The sequence below is a fragment of the Molossus molossus genome, unplaced genomic scaffold, assembly GCF_014108415.1.
Source record: "Molossus molossus isolate mMolMol1 unplaced genomic scaffold, mMolMol1.p scaffold_m16_p_18, whole genome shotgun sequence".
Taxonomy (NCBI): Eukaryota; Metazoa; Chordata; class Mammalia; order Chiroptera; family Molossidae; genus Molossus; species Molossus molossus.
Genome location: NW_023425353.1, coordinates 65,832,145 through 65,852,425, shown reverse-complemented (window position 1 = coordinate 65,852,425; position 20,281 = coordinate 65,832,145). Strand labels below are relative to the sequence as shown.

The 20,281-nt window shown below is 62.4% G+C and overlaps 1 protein-coding gene across 1 annotated transcript in view; it reads left to right on the top strand.

The window, feature by feature from the left end:
- Nucleotides 1–20,281, top strand: part of POC1A (POC1 centriolar protein A) — a 60,221-nt gene that overhangs the window by 23,220 nt on the left and 16,720 nt on the right. The window contains exons 8-9 of the mRNA XM_036266538.1: nt 2,954–3,022; nt 5,494–5,592. Of these exons, the coding sequence (XP_036122431.1) occupies nt 2,954–3,022; nt 5,494–5,592 (168 nt within the window). The remainder of the gene's footprint in view (nt 1–2,953; nt 3,023–5,493; nt 5,593–20,281) is intronic.

Genomic DNA, 20,281 nt, shown 5'->3' with positions numbered 1-20,281 from the left:
GAGGGTTCCCTCCCCCCTGCAGTACCTCGGGTTCCCTCCCCCCTGCAGTGCCTCGAGGGTTCCCTCCCCCCTGCAGTGCCTCGGGTTCCCTCCCCCTGCAGTGCCTCGAGGGTTCCCTCCCCCTGCAGTGCCTCGAGGGTTCCCTCCCCCCTGCAGTACCTCGGGTTCCCTCCCCCCTGCAGTGCCTCGAGGGTTCCCTCCCCCCTGCAGTACCTCGGGTTCCCTCCCCCCTGCAGTACCTCGGGTTCCCTCCCCCCTGCAGTGCCTCGAGGGTTCCCTCCCCCCTGCAGTACCTCGGGTTCCCTCCCTCTGCAGTGCCTCGAGGGTTCCCTCCCCCTGCAGTGCCTCGAGGGTTCCCTCCCCCTGCAGTGCCTCGAGGGTTCCCTCCCCCCTGCAGTACCTCGAGGGTTCCCTCCCCCTGCAGTGCCTCGAGGGTTCCCTCCCCCCTGCAGTACCTCGAGGGTTCCCTCCCCCTGCAGTGCCTCGAGGGTTCCCTCCCCCTGCAGTGCCTCGAGGGTTCCCTCCCCCTGCAGTGCCTCGAGGGTTCCCTCCCCCTGCAGTGCCTCGAGGGTTCCCTCCCCCCTGCAGTACCTCGAGGGTTCCCTCCCCCTGCAGTACCTCGAGGGTTCCCTCCCCCTGCAGTGCCTCGAGGGTTCCCTCCCCCTGCAGTGCCTCGAGGGTTCCCTCCCCCTGCAGTGCCTCGAGGGTTCCCTCCCCCTGCAGTGCCTCGGGTTCCCTCCCCCCTGTGCCTCGAGGGTTCCCTCCCCCTGCAGTACCTCGGGTTCCCTCCCCCCTGCAGTGCCTCGGGTTCCCTCCCCCCTGCAGTGCCTCGGGTTCCCTCCCCCCTGCAGTGCCTCGGGTTCCCTCCCCCTGCAGTGCCTCGGGTTCCCTCCCCCTGCAGTGCCTCGGGTTCCCTCCCCCCTGCAGTGCCTCGGGTTCCCTCCCCCTGCAGTGCCTCGGGTTCCCTCCCCCCTGCAGTGCCTCGGGTTCCCTCCCCCCTGCAGTGCCTCGAGGGTTCCCTCCCCCTGCAGTGCCTCGAGGGTTCCCTCCCCCCTGCAGTGCCTCGAGGGTTCCCTCCCCCCTGCAGTGCCTCGAGGGTTCCCTCCCCCTGCAGTGCCTCGAGGGTTCCCTCCCCCTGCAGTGCCTCGAGGGTTCCCTCCCCCTGCAGTACCTCGGGTTCCCTCCCCCCTGCAGTGCCTCGAGGGTTCCCTCCCCCCTGCAGTACCTCGGGTTCCCTCCCTCTGCAGTGCCTCGAGGGTTCCCTCCCCCTGCAGTGCCTCGAGGGTTCCCTCCCCCCTGCAGTACCTCGGGTTCCCTCCCCCCTGCAGTGCCTCGAGGGTTCCCTCCCCCCTGCAGTACCTCGGGTTCCCTCCCCCCTGCAGTACCTCGGGTTCCCTCCCCCCTGCAGTACCTCGAGGGTTCCCTCCCCCTGCAGTGCCTCGAGGGTTCCCTCCCCCTGCAGTGCCTCGAGGGTTCCCTCCCCCTGCAGTGCCTCGAGGGTTCCCTCCCCCTGCAGTGCCTCGGGTTCCCTCCCCCTGCAGTGCCTCGGGTTCCCTCCCCCCTGCAGTGCCTCGGGTTCCCTCCCCCTGCAGTGCCTCGAGGGTTCCCTCCCCCCTGCAGTACCTCGGGTTCCCTCCCCCTGCAGTGCCTCGGGTTCCCTCCCCCCTGCAGTGCCTCGAGGGTTCCCTCCCCCTGCAGTGCCTCGAGGGTTCCCTCCCCCCTGCAGTGCCTCGGGTTCCCTCCCCCCTGCAGTGCCTCGAGGGTTCCCTCCCCCTGCAGTGCCTCGAGGGTTCCCTCCCCCCTGCAGTGCCTCGGGTTCCCTCCCCCCTGCAGTGCCTCGGGTTCCCTCCCCCCTGCAGTGCCTCGGGTTCCCTCCCCCCTGCAGTGCCTCGGGTTCCCTCCCCCCTGCAGTGCCTCGGGTTCCCTCCCCCCTGCAGTGCCTCGGGTTCCCTCCCCCCTGCAGTGCCTCGGGTTCCCTCCCCCCTGCAGTGCCTCGGGTTCCCTCCCCCCTGCAGTGCCTCGGGTTCCCTCCCCCCTGCAGTGCCTCGAGGGTTCCCTCCCCCTGCAGTGCCTCGGGTTCCCTCCCCCCTGCAGTGCCTCGGGTTCCCTCCCCCCTGCAGTGCCTCGAGGGTTCCCTCCCCCTGCAGTGCCTCGGGTTCCCTCCCCCCTGCAGTGCCTCGGGTTCCCTCCCCCCTGCAGTGCCTCGAGGGTTCCCTCCCCCCTGCAGTGCCTCGAGGGTTCCCTCCCCCTGCAGTGCCTCGAGGGTTCCCTCCCCCTGCAGTGCCTCGAGGGTTCCCTCCCCCCTGCAGTGCCTCGGGTTCCCTCCCCCCTGCAGTGCCTCGAGGGTTCCCTCCCCCTGCAGTGCCTCGAGGGTTCCCTCCCCCTGCAGTGCCTCGGGTTCCCTCCCCCCTGCAGTGCCTCGAGGGTTCCCTCCCCCTGCAGTGCCTCGAGGGTTCCCTCCCCCCTGCAGTGCCTCGGGTTCCCTCCCCCTGCAGTGCCTCGGGTTCCCTCCCCCCTGCAGTGCCTCGAGGGTTCCCTCCCCCTGCAGTGCCTCGAGGGTTCCCTCCCCCTGCAGTGCCTCGAGGGTTCCCTCCCCCTGCAGTGCCTCGAGGGTTCCCTCCCCCTGCAGTGCCTCGAGGGTTCCCTCCCCCCTGCAGTGCCTCGGGTTCCCTTCCCCCCCTGTGCCTCAGGTTCCCTCCCCCTGCAGTGCCTCGAGGGTTCCCTCCCCCTGCAGTGCCTCGAGGGTTCCCTCCCCCTGCAGTGCCTCGAGGGTTCCCTCCCCCTGCAGTGCCTCGAGGGTTCCCTCCCCCCTGCAGTGCCTCGGGTTCCCTTCCCCCCCTGTGCCTCAGGTTCCCTCCCCCTGTGCCTCGGGTTCCCTCCCCCACTGACTCAGGTTTCCGACTGTGCTCCCAGAAGTGACCTTTGTGAGTGTTCTTTTTGTTCATTCTGATAGGGTCCAGCCACCACTGTTGCCTTTTCGAGGACGGGGGAGTACTTTGCTTCCGGAGGCTCTGATGAACAGGTGGGTACAGCGTGGCTGAGGGTTGCGGGTGCGTTCTTGGTGCTCTCGGTGACCGTGAAGGCCGGCACGCAGGCAGGGTCTCAGGCCCAGGTCTTGACCTCTCGGAGCAGGTCTCCTGCAGGCCCCGCCCTGTGTCCATGTCTCGAAGCCCTTGCTGCTCAAACCAGCGTAGGGGAAGGAGTCCTGGCTGCTGTCGCCCTGAGAAAACTAAAAACAAAGTTTTTAAATAACTTCCTTCCCCTGCTTATAGTTGACTGACTAGGTGATCCCTGGATACTTGCTGTGCGTCTGCGGCCGGGCGATGTGGCCAGAGCTCCGCTCCTCATCTGGCCACAGGCAGCCCTGGCGCAGGCCCTCTCGTCACCTTTCTGTGGGTGAGGGACGAGTCCGCCGATGGCAGAGCTGGGGCTGCCCTGGAGCGTCCGTGCCGTCCTACCGGCCCTCTGCCTCGGGGCTGCCTGCGTGCTGCTGGGGGCGTCAGCATCTTCAAACTCCGGGGCTGCCCTGGAGCGTCCGTGCCGTCCTACCGGCCCTCTGCCTCGGGGCTGCCTGCGTGCTGCTGGGGGCGTCAGCATCTTCAAACTCCGGGGCTGCCCTGGAGTGTCCGTGCCGTCCTAGCAGCCCTCTGCCTCGGGGCTGCCTGCGTGCTGTTGGGGGCGTCAGCATCTTCAAACTCCGGGGCTGCAGAGAGGACAGGTGTGAGGAGGCCCGTCCTGTCCTGTCACCCTGTGTGCTGAGACCCTGGCGCCTCCTGCCAGCCGGCTAAGCACTGACAACGGTCTCCTGGCGGGCACCCTGGCTCTGGGTGCAGCCAGACTCTGGCATCGGAAAGGCCTGGGGAGCCCGCCGACCCCCCCATGGGAATCTCTCCCGGCCCCGGGTAGCAGTTCCTGACTGGGAGGTCGCCCAGAGTGTCCCCCCCTGAGGCCATGCCTTGCAGCTGGCACTGCTCAGCGCAGGAGGAGCCCCAGCCTCCCAGTGGGGGTAAAAGATGGCAGGTGTCTTCCCACACCTGTGCTAACCAGACAAGGAGGAGAAGAGCAAGGGGACCCCTGAGCCTTCCCTGGCGTGAGGCCTGGCTCGTTGCTGGGACAGGGAACCAGAGGGTGAGTTCACACCAGCAGGAAAGTCCCGGCAGACACGCGCCGCCTGGAGGCAGCCTGGGAGAGGCAGGCTTCCGTCCACTCTGGCCCGGCCTCAGGCTGCGCCGGAGCCTTGTGGTGACATCTCTCCACGTCTCTGATGGCTTTTTTTTTTTTTTTTTTTTTTTTATCCTCACCCGAGGACATTTTTCCATTTTTTGTTCAGGTAGAGTGGGAGGGAGAGAGAGGAACAGAGAGAGAGAAACATCGATGTGAAAGGGACACACCGAGTGGCTGCCACCCGCACGACCAACCAGGGCCGGGGACAAACTGCAACCGAGGTACATGCCCTTAGCGGGAACCGAACCCGGGTCTCTCAGGACCGCAGGCCGACGCTCTAACCGCTGAGCCAAACTGGCCAGGGCTCTGATGGCCTTTTACTGTTGGAATCGACTCCACAGTAGGACGTGCCCCGTTGCACAAGGACCCCACGAACAAGGTTGAGTGTCCCATTCTGTTTGTGGTGGGGACAGGTGAGACCCCGGGTGCCCATCTCTGGGAAGCAGCCCAGGTGGTTCTGCTCTGGGAGTGGCGAGGAGCCTCCCAAGGGACCAGCGGTGCTATGTCCCCTCACGAGTGGAGTGCCCCGGGGCACGTTGATGGTCATCCTTATAGAATCCACGGTCGCTGTCCTGGGGGTGGCCCCACACAGGCAGCCACGTGAGGTAATGCCTCCCAGCAGGGGGTGCTCTGCTGCCCGGGAGCCTCAGGGCATGCAGGTCCTCGGATGACCGCGATGTGGATATAGGGGTGTTGCCAGCTTCTCCCTGGGGCCAGTGTCTGCCCCCCCGTGAGCCTCACTGCAGCCCTGTGAGTTGGGAACTAGGATCATCCTCTTTTCCCAGAAGAGGAAACTGAGGCACAGAGAGGTCGAGTCCCTTGCCTGGAGCTGCACTCAGGTGGCCTGGGCCGAATCCATGTCAACCACCCCTCACAGTGCGGTGGCCAGGCCACCACCCCGGCGCCCCTGCCTCGGTGGGGAGACTGAGTGACTAGTGACTGGCACCTGAAGGAAGCGGAGGGCCTGATGAGAATCGGCAGGGCCCGCAGGCGTCTCGGAAGGTGGTGTTGAATAGACCCTTGGCCCCAGGAGCCAGCTGCATGGAGCTCGGGCCGGGGGCAGCCGGGCAGAAGGGCCAGCAAGTGCGAGGCCTGTCCCTAAAGCCTGCCCTCTGGGGAGGTCGGGCAGGTCCCAGCGTCGACTTGGGCTGTCAGGTGGGACCTCTTTTCTTCCTCTGCCCAGAGCTTTGGGGCGGCCTCTTGGCCTGTTTTCTCCGTGGAGCGGCAAGTGGTTTTTCTCCCCTAATCCTGTGTGTGTGTTCTCTGCAGGTGATGGTTTGGAAGAGCAACTTTGACGTCGTAGATTATGGAGACGCCGTGAAAGTGCAGAGGCGCCCAGCCACGCCGGCTGCCTCCTCTGGGAATCTGGTAAGTGGCCTGCAGGCAGCATGTCTGAGCCTGTGGTTCAGGCTGCCTGGGTCATGGTGAGCGCTCAGGGCTCCGCGACCGTGTGGGGTTGGAGGCTGGGCCGGTCACAGGGAAGGGACTCGAGTAAGATCTTCGTCATGTAGCTGTTAGTGCTTCGGCCCGGTGGGGCTGCTTTTTTCAGACCTGGAGTGAGCAGACGAGACGAGGAGGCCTAGGGTAGCGAGACCCTGGGCTCGGCCCCCACCTGCACCTGCTGGGGCACGGCCCGAGGCGAGGGGGCCCTGGGTTCCCAGAGGGCACGGAGCCGGAGCCACGGCTGGGCTGGTAGCACAGCTCTGGCCCTGTCGCTCTCACTTCCCGTTGCAGAAAATCCTTGGAAAGGAAGTTCCTCAGCTACAAGCCATTTTTAGTGCCTTTGTTGGTAAAAGGGCATTCAGTGTTCTTGACTTAAAATAGTTAATGGTATTTTTTTGTAGATGTTTTGGGGAAAAGTGATAACTTATATGGTTTCAGTGTATAAGGTCGCATTGAGCTTTGGCCGAATCAGCACTGAGCTGAGGGTCTGGGTAGGCGAGGGCCTAGGCTGCAGTGGCTGCAGTGGCTGCAGGCTGGTAGCTGTGCCCTGGCCCTGCAGGCAGCACGGCCTCTCCCACACCCGGAAACTGGCCCGGACAACAGGAAGCGGCTTGCCCAAGGCCCCGGTGAGCCAAGGCTGGCCCAGAATAGAACCAGGAAGCCTGAGTCCATCCAGCCTTTGGCTCCAGCAAAGGGACCCTCCCCACGCTTTGCCCTTCCTCATCCCAGGGGAGCGTGCACCTGTCTCTCGGGCTGGTGACCACCAGCAAGGGGCGAACCTCTGCTCCTTTGCTTCGGGTTGCTAGGAAACCTATTGGACAAGCTGCCTCTCATGCTTCAGTCCTAGCTCAGAGGTGGGGTGGGGCACCCTTGCTTCCTAGAGCTGTGGGGCCTGGTAATCTTGGAAGAGGCCTGTGGTGGGGAAGCCAGCAGGACAGGCAGGGCGGGCACCCCGACGTGGGCCTCAAGCGGGGGAAAGCATGTGGGCTCGGGTCTGAACCCCGTTGTGTGGTTCCAGGCAAAGCACCCCTCTTCGCAAGCCGGGGTTTCTGACACAAGCCCGTATTGTAGAAATGCGTGGCCTGTCAAACTCTGTAACCTTCCAGAGCGAAGGCAAACAAAGGACCTTTAGCAACTTGGTTTCTCACTTGAATTGGAGAATGGCCTGGCCCTTCCAGCCTGTGGCTTGCCTGGCCGGGATTGTGCCTAGTACGTGGTCTGGTGGCCGGCCAGGGGCTTGGCTTCTCCGGGAGCCCGCGAGCACTGCCGCTGTGCCCCACGAGCTCTCTGACCTGGGCCTCACCCTCCAGCCCTGTGCACGCCAGGCCTCGGCCCTAAGGCCACGTGGGTCACGCCTGGGCATTTGCGGATTGCAGGAAGCCCATCGGGCCAGGTGCCGGGTCTTGAATTCCTGGCCACGTGCTTGTTCAAGCGTGGCCGTCAAAGCCAGAGGGGCAGACCAGGGCAAGGACAGCCCGGGCGCCCTGACAGCCGCTCTGCCTGGAAGCCCTGCCCGGGAGCCCGGCCCGCCCGCGTTCAGCTCTCACTCGGAACGGAGGTCGTCTCGAGCCCGCTCTGGACAGCTCTGCTCTCGCCGGAGCTGTTCCCATCGCTGGTTGAAATTCACAGCTTATTTTTAGGCGCTTTTCATGTTGAAAAGCAAAAGCCACTTCCCAGCCCTTCAGAATGAGAATAATGGGTTCCATTTTCTGTCTGTTCTCGGCTGCGTTGTCAGGAGGGGTTTTCGGGCGGTGGCTGGGGGGCTGTCTCTGCTTGGAGGGCTGCAGAGGGAGGGCTGAGGGTGGCCAGGAAGCTTCGAGGCCGGAGAGAGGTCGGGAGGTTCTGAGCAGGAGTGCCTCCCGGGGGCGCGCGGGGCCCGCAGGCGCCCGCCTGGCTGGTTCTGGCGTCGAGCTCTGTCCCTGCTGTGTGCCTGCCCTCTGCCCTCTGCCCTCTGCCCTCTGCCCTCATCTGCACCGTCTTCTCCCTCCTGCTGCCTGTGCTTGGGGGCCTGTCCCTGAGGCGTAAGGGCCACTGCGTCTTGGCTGACCTTGGGTTTGGCACCTGCCCCTCGAGTCCCAGCTGCCATAGGACTGATTCTGGCTTTACCATGGAAGCATTTTAAAACCACTTTGAACAGCAAAGATTCATGTGTTCTTGCTCTCCCCCCAAATGTTTCTGAGCCCAGCGTGCAGAATTGGGAAGGAAGGTTGTATGGGACAGGGTGTGTGTGGGGGGGGCAGAATTCTGGGTAATTCAGTACAACTGGAAACCCACTGACCACGTTCTCAGGGCTGGCTGTCCTCCAGTGCAGACAGTAACCTTGACTGCAGGGCTGGGGGCCTTTCGCCACGCACCTCAGAGCGGGGGATGCCAGGTCCTCCTTGCTGACGTTCCATGAGGTGGCACATGCCAGCCGGCACTTGGAACTGTGCCTGGCACCTGGCGAGTGCTCACCAAGCCTTAGCTATTTTTAAAATGTTCCTTTTCCTTCCTCTGTCTGACCAAGAGCTGGGTGAACCCCCTGCCCAACCAGGGTAATTGTGTATTCAAAACCTACAGCAGGGCCCTGGCCGGTTTGGCTCAGCGGTTAGAGCGTCGACCTGCGGTCCGGAGAGACCCGGGTTCGGTTCCCGCTAAGGGCGCGTACCTCGGCTGCAGTTTGTCCCCGGCCCTGGTCGGTTGTGCGGGTGGCAGCCACTCGATGTGTTCCTTTCACATCGATGTTTCTCTCTCTCTCTGTTCCTCTCTCTCCCTCCCACTCTACCTGAACAAAAAATGGAAAAATGTCCTCGGGTGAGGATAAAAAAAAAAAAACAAAAAAAACAAAAAAAAAAACCTACAGCAGGGCCCTGGCCGGTTTGGCTCAGCGGTTAGAGCGTCGACCTGCGGTCCGGAGAGACCCGGGTTCGGTTCCCGCTAAGGGCACGTACCTCGGTTGCAGTTTGTCCCCGGCCCTGGTCAGTCGTGCAGGTGGCAGCCACTCGATGTGTTCCTTTCACGTCAATGTTTCTCTCTCTCTGTTCCTCTCTCTCCCTCCCACTCTACCTGAACGAAAAAATGGGAAAATGTCCTCGGTGAGGATAAAAAAAAAACCTACAGCAGGCAGGGTGAAGGCCAGCAGGCAGGAGGGGCCGTTCTGACCGGTCATTTTCCATGTTGGTTCCGCTCTGCAGGCTGTCCTGTGGGGCCCTCGGGGGCTGTGCTTCCAGACGAGAGTCAGTCTCCTCTCCCGCCCCCAGGGCGCCCCAGCCTCAGCTGTCCCTGGAGGAGGAGGCCGGGGTAGCCTGAGACTTCTGACCTAAGGCCCTAGCCTTCCTGAGGATGGCCTTCTCTTCCTGGCTGCTCTGGGTCTGAGGGTGGAGGCCGGCCAGTCCCACACCTCACTTCAGCTCCCACAGTGTGTTCTGGGGTGCTGCACAGGGCTGGGCCTGACGGGGTTCTTGGGCCCATTCCCTGGCCCAGAGGGTCTTGGCCCTGGATCTTGCCTGACCGGGGTCCTGGGGGTCCTGGGTGATGGCTACTGAAGACCTGGGCCTGGCCCAGGCTCTAAGCCGGAGGAGCCGTAGCATCGAGGGGGGGCCGTTTGCACCTGCCCCACAGATCCGCCTTCTCGCCTGGCAGCATGGACGTGGGTCTCCTGCCGACAGCACAGGTTTCTGGCTGGCGTTTGCTTCCCACAGAGAGGAGAGTGTGGTTGGGGTAGTGCTCGGCAGACGGGGTGTTGTGGGTGTTCGGAGCAGGAGTGAGCGTCCTCTCTCCACGCCTCGGAGAGGAGCCTCTTCCTCCAAGCCCAGCTCTGGCTCCGAGTTTTCCAGACTGTTCAGGGGGCTCTTGGCAGCAGGTGAGTCGGAGGACGCCAGGCAGGCAGGCATCGTAGGGAAGTGTTGGTTTCCTGGGGCCCAGCTCCCCGCAAGGCGTCTGGGCCTGGGCTCGGGTCATCTGTGGGGTCAGTCGAGACGTGTCTGTCATGTGCCAGCGGCTCTGGTCTGCTCACACTGCTGAGTGGCCGGCCTTGTCCACAGGCCCCTCCATCGATGTGAGCGCGCCTGGGGAGAAGCAGTTTGGCAGTCGTAGGACCTGGCGGGGCCTGGGCTTTAGGAGCTAACTTGGGAACAGTGGGGCTTTGTTTTCATGCTTCCGGGGACTTACCTGGTGGCACATCTCGGTGGGACTCTGGGGGGTAATTCATTTCTGCCCGTCTGCTGCGCAGAGGACCAGCCTACCTGCTGGTGGGTGGCCCCGGCCCCAACCAAGCTCATGCCTCTGGCTTGAGGGGCAGGTCTCCGCCCCTTTGCCAGCAAAACTAAGAGGCCCTTGACTGGAAAAGAGCAAGAGGGACTCCATGTCTCAGTGGAGAAAGGAGCCCAGTGTCCTCAGCCCCTGGGATGGGTACCCAGACCCAGTGCAGGGCAGGTGCTGGGGACTCAGACACAGCTGTTCTCACCTGTGCAGACCCCTGCCCACACTGCTGGGGTCCCACCGTGGAGAAGCCGGACCCCCTGTGCCCATCCCCATTGTTCGCTCATCGAGATCTCAGGGTTCCTCTTCCCGGGCATCTTCAGGTCTCCAGCGATGGCCTGTGCAGGAGACTGGCCGGCCGGCCCCTCTCTGGGAAGGGCTGGAAAGGGCTCTCGAGCAGCCCCTCCCGGGAGGTGGGTGAGGCGGGAGGTTCCGGCACCGGGCGAGCTGTGTGCCTGCACCGTGGTCCTCGCGGAGGCTGGGCCTGGGGCTTCTGCTGTAGCCCCAGCTGGGTCTCTGCCCCTGCCCGCTCCCCACCAGCCGCCTTGCTGGCATTTTCCAGGCGCAGGCGCAGGCGCAGGCGCAGGCTGCGGGAGACGTGCTCCGTGTGGCAGAGGCCTCAGGCCGGCGCCTCCTCCACGCCCGCCAGCATCACCCCACCTCGCCTGCGTGGAGTCAGGGAAAGTGCTCCGGGTTCCTTAGTTTCAGCAGGAAAACAGGAGACTGAAGAAGATTCAGTATTTGTTACCAACTCTAGTTTTTAAAGTTTCCTGTGTGAAACGTGCTTCCTTGGACAGTGGCCGGGGGCCGTGTACTACTGTTGTGCCGTCTGGGAGCGTCCTGGGACAGTGGCCGGGGGGCCGTGCACTACGGCTGTGCGGCCCGGGAGCGTCCTGGGACAGTGGCCGGGGGCCGTGTACTACTTTTGTGCGACCCGGGAGCGTCCTGGGACAGTGGCCAGGGGCCGTGCACTGCTGCTGTGCGGTCTGGGAGCGTCCTGGGACAGTGGCCGGGGGGCCGTGTACTATTGCTGTGCGGTCTGGGAGCGTCCTGGGACAGTGGCCGGGGGGCCGTGTACTACTGCTGTGCGGCCTGTGAGCGTCCTGGGACAGTGGCTGGGGGGCCGTGTACTACTGCTGTGCAGTCTGGGAGCGTCCTGGGACAGTGGCCGGGGGCCGTGCACTGCTGCTGTGCGGTCTGGGAGTGTCCTGGGACAGTGGCCGGGGGCCGTGTACTACTGCTGTGCAGTCTGGGAGCGTCCTGGGACAGTGGCCGGGGGCCGTGCACTTCTGTGCGGTCTGGGAGCGTCCTGGGACAGTGGCCGTGTACTGCTGTGCGGTCTGGGAGCGTCCTGGGACAGTGGCCGGGGGCCGTGTACTACTGCTGTGCAGTCTGGGAGCGTCCTGGGACAGTGGCCGGGGGCCGTGCACTTCTGTGCGGTCTGGGAGTGTCCTGGGACAGTGGCCGGGGGCCGTGCACTGCTGCTGTGCGGTCTGGGAGTGTCCTGGGACAGTGGCCGGGGGCCGTGTACTACTGCTGTGCAGTCTGGGAGCGTCCTGGGACAGTGGCCGGGGGCCGTGCACTTCTGTGCGGTCTGGGAGCGTCCTGGGACAGTGGCCGTGCACTTCTGTGTGGTCTGGGAGCATCCCAGGACAGTGGCCGTGTACTGCTGTGCTGTCTGGGAGCGTCCTGGGACAGTGGCCGGGGGCCGTGCACTGCTGTGCGGTCTGGGAGTGTCGACGACCCAGCACTCTTGGCAGAGGGACCCCATGCCAGGGCTCAGGATGGGGTCAGGACCCTTCCCTCAGGGTCTGTCAGGTTGTGTACACTACTGGGGAGCAGGTGGGACCCCGTCTCCTTTCCTTCCAGAGGCTACAGCTGACTACGGGGGTGGGTCAGGGCTGTTGGCAGGCGTGTGTTAGAGAACGGCAGTGTCTGCAGAGCGGGGTGCCTTCGCCAGCACAAGCACGTGGAAGTGAGCGCGCCTCTGGCCGCGAGCGAGGTCACGGGCCTTCAGCGGACGGGGAGCAGGAAGCCGCTCGAGTGCCCCCACGCCTCAGTGTGCAGTGTCCCTGGTGGCTTGTTCGCGCACAGCGTGCCATCCCTGGGGGCCAGCTGCAGGGAGGACTTGGCGTTTCTAACCCGTTTCCAGGTGATGCTGCTGCTGCTGATTCAGGGACCCACTTTGTGAGTCACTGGCCCGTTGACAACAGTCTGTCCCTCGTAGGTGTGTCTGCGGCTTGTGGGCTACAGCTTAGGAGAGGCCCTGGAGAGCTGCAGTCGGCCCCTTTCCAGAAGAGGAAAAATGGCGTGTCCTGAGTTCTAATCTCAGTGCAGTGCTAGAAGAAACCCATCCTGCTCTGTGGGGTCTCTAAACCCAGAAGCGCCTTCCGGGCTCTGCTAACAGCTAGGCGGGCAGAGGTGTGGTTCTGCTTCCAGCTGAGGGTCAGTGAGAGGGACCCAGTGCAGCCCTCCATGGGCCTCTGCTGGGCCTGTCACCCCGTCTTGCTGTGTCCTGTCCCCTAGTGCTGCTGCGTCTGTCCAGCCACCTGTTCTTGGATCCACAGGCCGCCTGCCTCCTGCCCTTTGCCCGGCAGATGTGGCACCTCGGTCAGCTTCCCTCCTGCAGAGCCTGTGGGCCTTCAGGGAAGCTGGCAGGTGACAGCGCCTGGCAGCTGAGCGCAGGGTGGCCTGGGTGCACAGCCAGCATCCAGACCCCGGGGGATGGTCCTCTCGGTCCTCTCTGCAGAGCCTTTGGGGCAGCGCCTGCAGGAAGTGGGGGCAGGAGCAAGCCTTGCAGAGCAAGGACAGCAGTGGGGACAGGGGGGGGGCTGGGGGATGGGGCAGGGGCAAACTCCCTCTTCTGAACGGCCCCTTCGAGGGGCTGGTGGGAGTTTCCTGCCACTGGAAAGTTCCCATCCACTCTGTAGGCCAACAGGTCGCTGTGCAGAGGACAGTGGCCTGGTTCTCAGGAAGGAAGGCCTAGTTAATGACAGACCAGCAGGAGACGTGGTCACAGAAACCCAGGGCAGGCATAAGATGGACACACCTGGCTCTGGAGCCCTGGTGAGGCCGGGTGCCAGCTCTGTACTGTGACACCTGGTGCCTAGACCTGGGCTTGCACACACGCCTCTGAGAGCCTCGAACTGTTTGGGGGCTTTCTTTTTTTTTTATCCTCACCCGAGGACATCTTTTCATTTTTTGTTCACATAGAGTGGGAGGGAGAGAGAGGAAGAGAGAGAAAGAGAGAGAGAGAGAAACATCGACGTGAAAGGGACACATCGAGTGGTTGCCACCCACACGACCCAACCAGGGCCGGGGACAAACCGCAACCGAGGTACATGCCCTTAGCGGGAACCGAACCCAGGTCTCTCTGGACCGCAGGCCGATGCACTAACCACCGAGCCAAACCGGCCAGGGCTGTTTGGGTTTTTTTTTCCTCTGGCATCCAAAAGCTGGTGTAAGGCCAGCGGAGATTCCGTAGTCGCACGTAAAGGAATGAACCCAAGTCCCAGGCCGGGCCAGGCTACTTGCCTCGGAGCACCTTTGGTTCCAGCCCGGGCCCCTGCTGTGACGCTGCCATTGAGTGACAGTGATGACAGCCCGGTCAGGCCACGCTGGCAAAGCCTCGCTCCAGGCGAGCCAGCAGAGGCCACAGGGTGTGACGCGGGGAGGGTGGGCGCGGGCCGAGGCCGTGGGGTCTGAGCCTGCCTCTCCGTCCCCGCTTCCTGCTCCATGCTGCCTTTCAGCCCTGAATCCCGAAGATAGAAGGGATCACCCACAGGTGGGAATAGACCCACTTGCTTAAGTCTGACTGATTTTTTGGGCCATACTCCCTGTTCCCTAACAGAGCTACACTCATCCCTTCCAGATGGCACCTCCTCCATGCAGTCTTCCCAGGACGGCCAGCAGGTTGTGAATTCTCCCCACTCCACCCACCCAGGCACTCTGCTCACTGTGGCAGCCCTGTCTCCTGAAGTCAGTTATTCACAGGCCTCACTTGTGTCCCTGAGAAGCTGGGGTCATGGTCTCCGGTGGTGCCCAGCATGTGTCTGGAGCACAATGCTCAGGACGTCAGTTCAGGGGACACATGCCTTTGGGAAGTGTGGGTGGAGCATGGAGGCTGGAGGCAGGCTCTGGCTCTTCCCTTGGGGCATTTTTTATGGTCGCAGGCTAAATGAGGGAAACCACTTTCTGGCCTGGTGTGTCCATTTGGGGCAGGTGGCGGGGGTGGGCTGGGCAGTGACTGGGCAGCGGAGGGTGGTAGAATCTGCGTGTCTGGACCAGAAGCTTCAGAGGAGAAAGCCCTTAGCAGCTCGTATTTCCCAGGTTGGACGGCAGCCTTGCCATGTGGTGTGAGGTGTTGGGTAATACTTGTGTTTGTGTTCTCTTTGGTTACCATGGAAAAAATCAGAACAGATGGTTTCCATGGAGATTATCTTAAAATGAAGGTGTGGACATTGCTGCAGGTCCAGTGGATGCTCTCGGTGCCATCGGGCTTTCCCGGGCAGTGCCCAGGGCTGCTCCCCACACTCATGGGTTCGACAGACCCCTTCTGCGCTGGGAAGGCTGGGACGCGGGGGTGGCCCTGTGTCTCTGCGTCCTCTTGGGGTCCCACGCGCCTGCCTTGGCTCCGCAGCTCATTCCCATTTCCTAGGAGCTTTTTTATTATTATTATTAAAACAAAACAGAAAACGTTTCTGTGGTGGAGCTGTGTGAGCCGGCAGGAAGCAGAGAGCAGTGTGCCGAGCCCCGCCCCCGTTACCTGGCGCAGCCGTTACCCATTACCTTCGCCACCCTGTGTGCTCATCTCCCGTCTCAGGAGAGTTGGAGGACTCTTATTCGACCCCAGATATATTCTCACCCTAAGTAAAGGTGTCTCTTGCTTACATAACTGTAGTGCTTTCATCACGTCCAGCAAAAGTAATAAGTCCTTAGTCCAGGTGCCTAGTCCAGTCACATTTCCACGCCGGGTCAAGAATGTCGTTCGGCGCTCTCTGTTCCGCGGGGCGTGGGAGACCTTGAGAAAAGTAATAAGTAATAAGTCCTTAGTCCAGGTGCCCAGTCCAGTCACATTCCCACGCCGGGTCAAGGATGTCGTTCGGCGCTTTCTGTTCAACGGGGCGTGGGAGACCTGAGAAAAGCGCCCTGGTCAGAGATTGCGCAGTCTCGGCTTAGAGCTGGAGGAGCTTGGGCCGCACCCTCCTCTGTCCTCAGGGATAGTTGTTTTTTGTTGTTTTTGTTTTTTAATCCTCACCCGAGTATATTTTTCTCTTTATCGTCAGATAGAGTGGGAGGGAAGGAGGGAAAAACATTGATTGGTTGCCGCCTGCACTACCCAGACCAGGGCTGGGGACAAACTAACCCAGGTTCGTGCCTTTGACCAGAATTGAACCTGTGACTCTTTGGTCCTTGGGCTGACACTCTAACCGCTGAGCACACCAGCCAGGGCCCTCAGGGATAGTGGTGACTGTGAGCCCCAGGATGCCCTGTGTCCCGCAGGTGGTTCGGCCACTGCCAGCTGTCCGGGTGGCATCCGCTGGGCTCTGCTTCTCTTCGCAGCCTGCAGGGAGGGGCGGCGGGAGGGCATGTCGCCCGGGTTCACGCAGCTGCCTGCAGCTTTATTTCTAGGCCAGGGAGGCTGCAAGGCCCCGGGGTGCCCTGGGGGTGAGGACTTTGGCTCGTCTGAGGCCTGCCACCTCTGCAAGGGAGGTAGAGCCAGCTGGTTATCTGTCTTGGCAGGCTTTGCTCGTGTCCTGAGATGCACAAAATATGAATTGCCAAGCTTGGGAGTGATGCCCGGGTGCAGTCAGTGCCTCCAACACTCTCCATTGAACTAAGTGGAGGAGAGTTTAAAATAGCCAGCCTTTGTTCCCGAGGCTCAAAAAACTCAGCTCCGGTGGTTACAGTGAGCTGTCTTCCAGTGGATCTATAAATAGACCGCTACTGTTCCTCTCTGTCACCGAGCGCTTCGGCGTCTTCCAGAGATGTCGCTCTCCGCTCTTCCTGAGATGCCGCTCATCTGCGGGGCAGCTGCAGCTGGGCAGACGCTGGAGTTTGTGACGACAGCAGCACGTCCCTTCCAAGGCCACAGCCCGACATGAGCTGCACGGGAGGTTGTAACTTAGCACTGCGGAAACCTGGCAGAGAGGTCAAGGTCACTGACCAAGGTCAGCGCTGCTAGTCGCCGGGCCTGTTCACGTGAGCCCCGCAATGTCACACGCGTGGCCTGCGTGGTGTTCCTCTGAGAAAATGCATAACCACAGTCCAGTCTTGAGAAAACATCAGACTGAGGGACCCTGGACCATATAACTGATAAGTTCTCTCCAAAAGTGTCAGGGTGACAAAAGACGAGAGAAGAGGAGCTGGCACAGATGGCAGCGACCGGGAGAAGGGCCCACAGGCAGCGCGAGCTCTGGGTCGGATTCTGGACCAGCAGGGTCCAGGGACGTGAGCAGGAAACCTGGTGGGCGCCCAGAGGGTCCGGAGCCGGCTGATGTGCGGTCCTGGCGCTGATTTCCTGCGCCCCGGTCCTGGTGGTGGGCACGATGTCAGTGTGCGGGCACCTGGGAGAAGAATCGATGGGAATTCTTTACGAATTTACGTCTAAAATTCATTCAGAGCAGTTTAATTTTTTTAAACCCACAGTCAACACCTGGGCTTCATGAGAAGCCCTCCCATGGCGGCCTCGGCCTCGGCCTCAGCGGGAGGGTGGGTGCTCTGCCTCAGGGTGGGGGCAGGCAACCCGAAGGCACTCGGTGCGCGGGGGGGAGTGGCCCTGGGCCATGTGTGAGGAGCTGCACGGAGCAGGGCGGCCCCCGGACACAGGTGGTGGTCAGCGGGCGGCTCGGACAGAGGCCTTGCCCACGACGGGGCACCTGCACTCACACGTTCACGCGCCGCGGCAGTGACCGCAGCCCGCGCTCGGCTGCCTTGGACGCACATTGGCAAGGTTGCCGGGCAAGTAGGTTTGAAGAAACAAGAATTCCTCGTGGGCTCAGGGCTATGTTTAGAACCCGAAGTTTCCCCTCTTGGTGGACTCCAGGCCGGAACCCTAAATGACAGGGCAAACAAGGCCGTCATATATCTAGCCCACAAACGTGGGGAACACAGTGCCAGTGTTCTGAGCTGGGCTGAGGAACAGCCGTGCCTGTCCCCGCTGGACACTCGCGATGAGCGTGAGCCCGCGCGAGCTCTGCCTGCGCCCTGCTGTCCTCGCGGGGCCCGGCCGAGCAAACGGGCAGTGGACAGGGACCCCGTACCGTTCCACGAGGGCAGGTCGCCAAAGCCAAGGGCCCGAGGTGTGACAGGTCTGTGGCCACGAACCTACACCCACGCTCGGCAGACTGCAGTGAACAGCCTGATGAAAGATCCCGTTGCAAAGATGTCATCGTGGTGTGTGTGTGTGTGTCCACGTGTCCACACCTTCCTGTTTGCACTCGACCCTGCTTTGGAAACAGTGACATGCATTGGTGTTTTAAGTGGGCAGTGGCCAGATGCGTTCCCCGCCTGGGTGTCTGCAAGGAGGTGGTACCAGAGAGCTAGCCCAGACCTTGGGCCCGGGTCTCCTCCCTGTCTTCTCTCTGTCCCAGACTCAAGCCGTGGACCAGGTTCTGGATGGTTGTGTCTGTTACAGAGTTTGTTCCCGGAGCCAGCCGGGCAGGGGCAAGGCGGAGTGTTAGAGATGAAAAGGAAAAGTAATTTCTGCCTTGAGCAGATGTTAATAACTGGCCACCACCCACAGAGAGGGGGCTTTCTGTCAGGTGAGCTCATGACATCTTTGTGGGAAAACTCCAGTCGCTCCTGGCTGCCGGCCAGGTGTATGGACCCCTGGTGGCTGAGGCCGGATGTCCATAGACTGGGCAGCCCCTGCTTGGGGACTCCTGCCCGGGGGCACCTGCCGGCGGCCGAGGAGACCGGCTTCGGGACCTGCAAGCCTGGAGGCTGGCGCTGCATTGAGGACTGACCCCAGACCACGGGACTCGCGGCCTCCCCTCGGCCCCAGCCTGCCCGGGGGCACCTGCTGGCGGCCGAGGAGACCGGCTCTGGGACCTGCAAGCCTGGAGGCTGGCGCTGCATTGGGAGCTGACCCCAGACCACGGGACTCGCGGCCTCCCCTCGGCCCCAGCCTTGGGCTGAGCTCACTGGCGATGCCCGTGAAGAGGTGATCTGCACCCTGAGTGCAGGGCGGCAGTGATGGGTAGTGTCAAGAGCAGTGTCATGCGATGGCAGATTGGGTGCCCAGGGGCATTTCCGTTGTGACTGCACTTTTAAAAAGTCAGGCTTAATAATATATAAATAGTAACATTCACTACTGTGGTGGGCTTGGCTCTTCGCAGTGCGGGAGTGTTTGCGAGGGCCTACTCTGTTCTCCGCGCCAGCCGGGCATTGCAGAGCAGCTGGGGTGGGGGGATGGCAGAAAGTGTCGGCCCAGGGCTGGATGTAAGAGCAGCTGGGCCTGTGTGATGTGACCTGTCAGAACCTGCCCAGGGGCCAGGATCCGCCTGTATTTTGGGTTCGGATCCCATCTCTGTCACTTCCTGGGTGACTTAGGGCAAGTTACTGACTCTCCCTGAGCCTGCTTCCCCACCTGAAAAATAAGGTTGGTAAAGCCTGCTGTAAAGGGCCATTGAGAGGCTGAAAGTCCAGTTTAAATCGCGGGCACACAGGTGACGTTAGCCAGGGCCAGGGCCATCTTTCCAGCTGGACCGGCCGTGCGTCCAGTGCTGTGGTGTTTGCTGATGGGAGTGGGCAGGAAGCAGAGAAGGGAAGACGGGGACCAAGTGGCCAGAGGGCAGCCCAGCGGCAGGCCCCTGGATTTGGGAGTGAGGCTTGAGGCTGGTACCTCCCCACAGTAGCTTCTTGTCTGAGCCTCAGTTTCTTTGTGGTGAAAGCTGGAGTAGATGGGAAACAGGGTGCTTCCCACAGGCCCCTCCCCAGCGGGACACATTGGTTCCCAGGCCATTCTGCAGAAACACTCAGGATCTCCATCTCCTGCTGCCCGCTCCCACTCTTCCTTGGGTGGCCTTTCCTGAGGAGCCACGGGGACTCGGTGTCTGGAGTTGGGGTCCTTTGGCGTAGGGGCACAGGACTGACTGTCTGAGGAAGGCTTGCGGGGGTTCAGACCAGCACTCACGCCCAGCCCTGTGGGGGCAGGCGAGTCCTCGCCCGTTCACAGGGTGAGCGGTGGGGCTCGGATGCTGGCCGAGGCGCTGCCCTCCCCTGCACCCTGCTTCTCCTGGGGGCCGCCTGGCTCAGGGCCTCTGGTGCGCTTCCTTCGGACGGGCGCTGGCACCAGCTCTGGAGTGCACGGTTCCGCAGGAGGGAGCGCCAGCCCTGTGGGCCAGCTCTCAGGGTGGCCATGGGTGGGCGCTGACACCCTGCTGTGAAGAACTCCCCTCTCGCTGTGCACATTTACTCTCGTGAGCACCAGGGTCTGCAGTTTTCCAAGTTAAATGAATGTGCACTCGAGAGTTCATGATCCACGAGGCTGGCGTGCATTCCTGATAAAGGACAACATGCAGGCCGCCTCCACTGTGGTGCCTGGGCCCAGGGCTGGCCTGGGTTGAGAGCACTGAGGAGTGATGAGCAAGCAGGACACAGGAAGAGGGACACAAGCGTGGGTGGGCGGCCGGCATTGCTTCATGCTGCTCCAGTGTCCTGGCCCTGAGATGCGGTGGCTGGAGGAACAGCCCAGGTTGCAGGAGCTCAGAGGACTTCTGATCAGGAGCATGGGGAGGCAGCGATGGAGCACGGGCTGCTCAGAGCAAGGGCAAAGAGGGGTGGGCGCGAGCCTTCCTGGCGCGGAGGGCCGCGGAGGGCCGCGGAGGGCCGCGGAGGGGTGGAGCTTCCGGAGGAGGCAGGGGGAGCTGGTGCCTTGCTTGAGTTTGCTTCCGAAGGTGGCAGGCCGAGAGCCCTGGAGGACTGGGGATGCTGGCTGTGACATGGTAGCATTTGGATGCCCCTTAGCGAGGTTGTGGTTTAAAACACTGAGCCCAGACTGGCTGATGTAGCTCAGTGGTTGAGCGTCAACCCATGCACCCAGAGGCTGCTGGTTCGATTTCCCGTCAGGGCACATGCCCAGGTTCCCAGTGGGGGGCGTGCAGGAGGCGGCCAGTTGATGTTCTTTCTCATTGATGTTTCTATCTCTCTCTTTCTCTCCCTTCCTCTCTGTCTAAACATCAATAAAGAAAAAAAATTTAAAAAACATAAACCCCGAGCCCAGTGTGGCTGCCTTGGTGGGTCTCTGGGCCCAGCCACGAGTGTGAGCCTCATGGAGCACGGCTCTCCCACAGGGCACAAGTCCTCGGAGGGGTTGCAGGTTCCCAGACCAAACTGGGGCGTCTGCTGGCCATGTCCGTAGGAACCCGGTGCT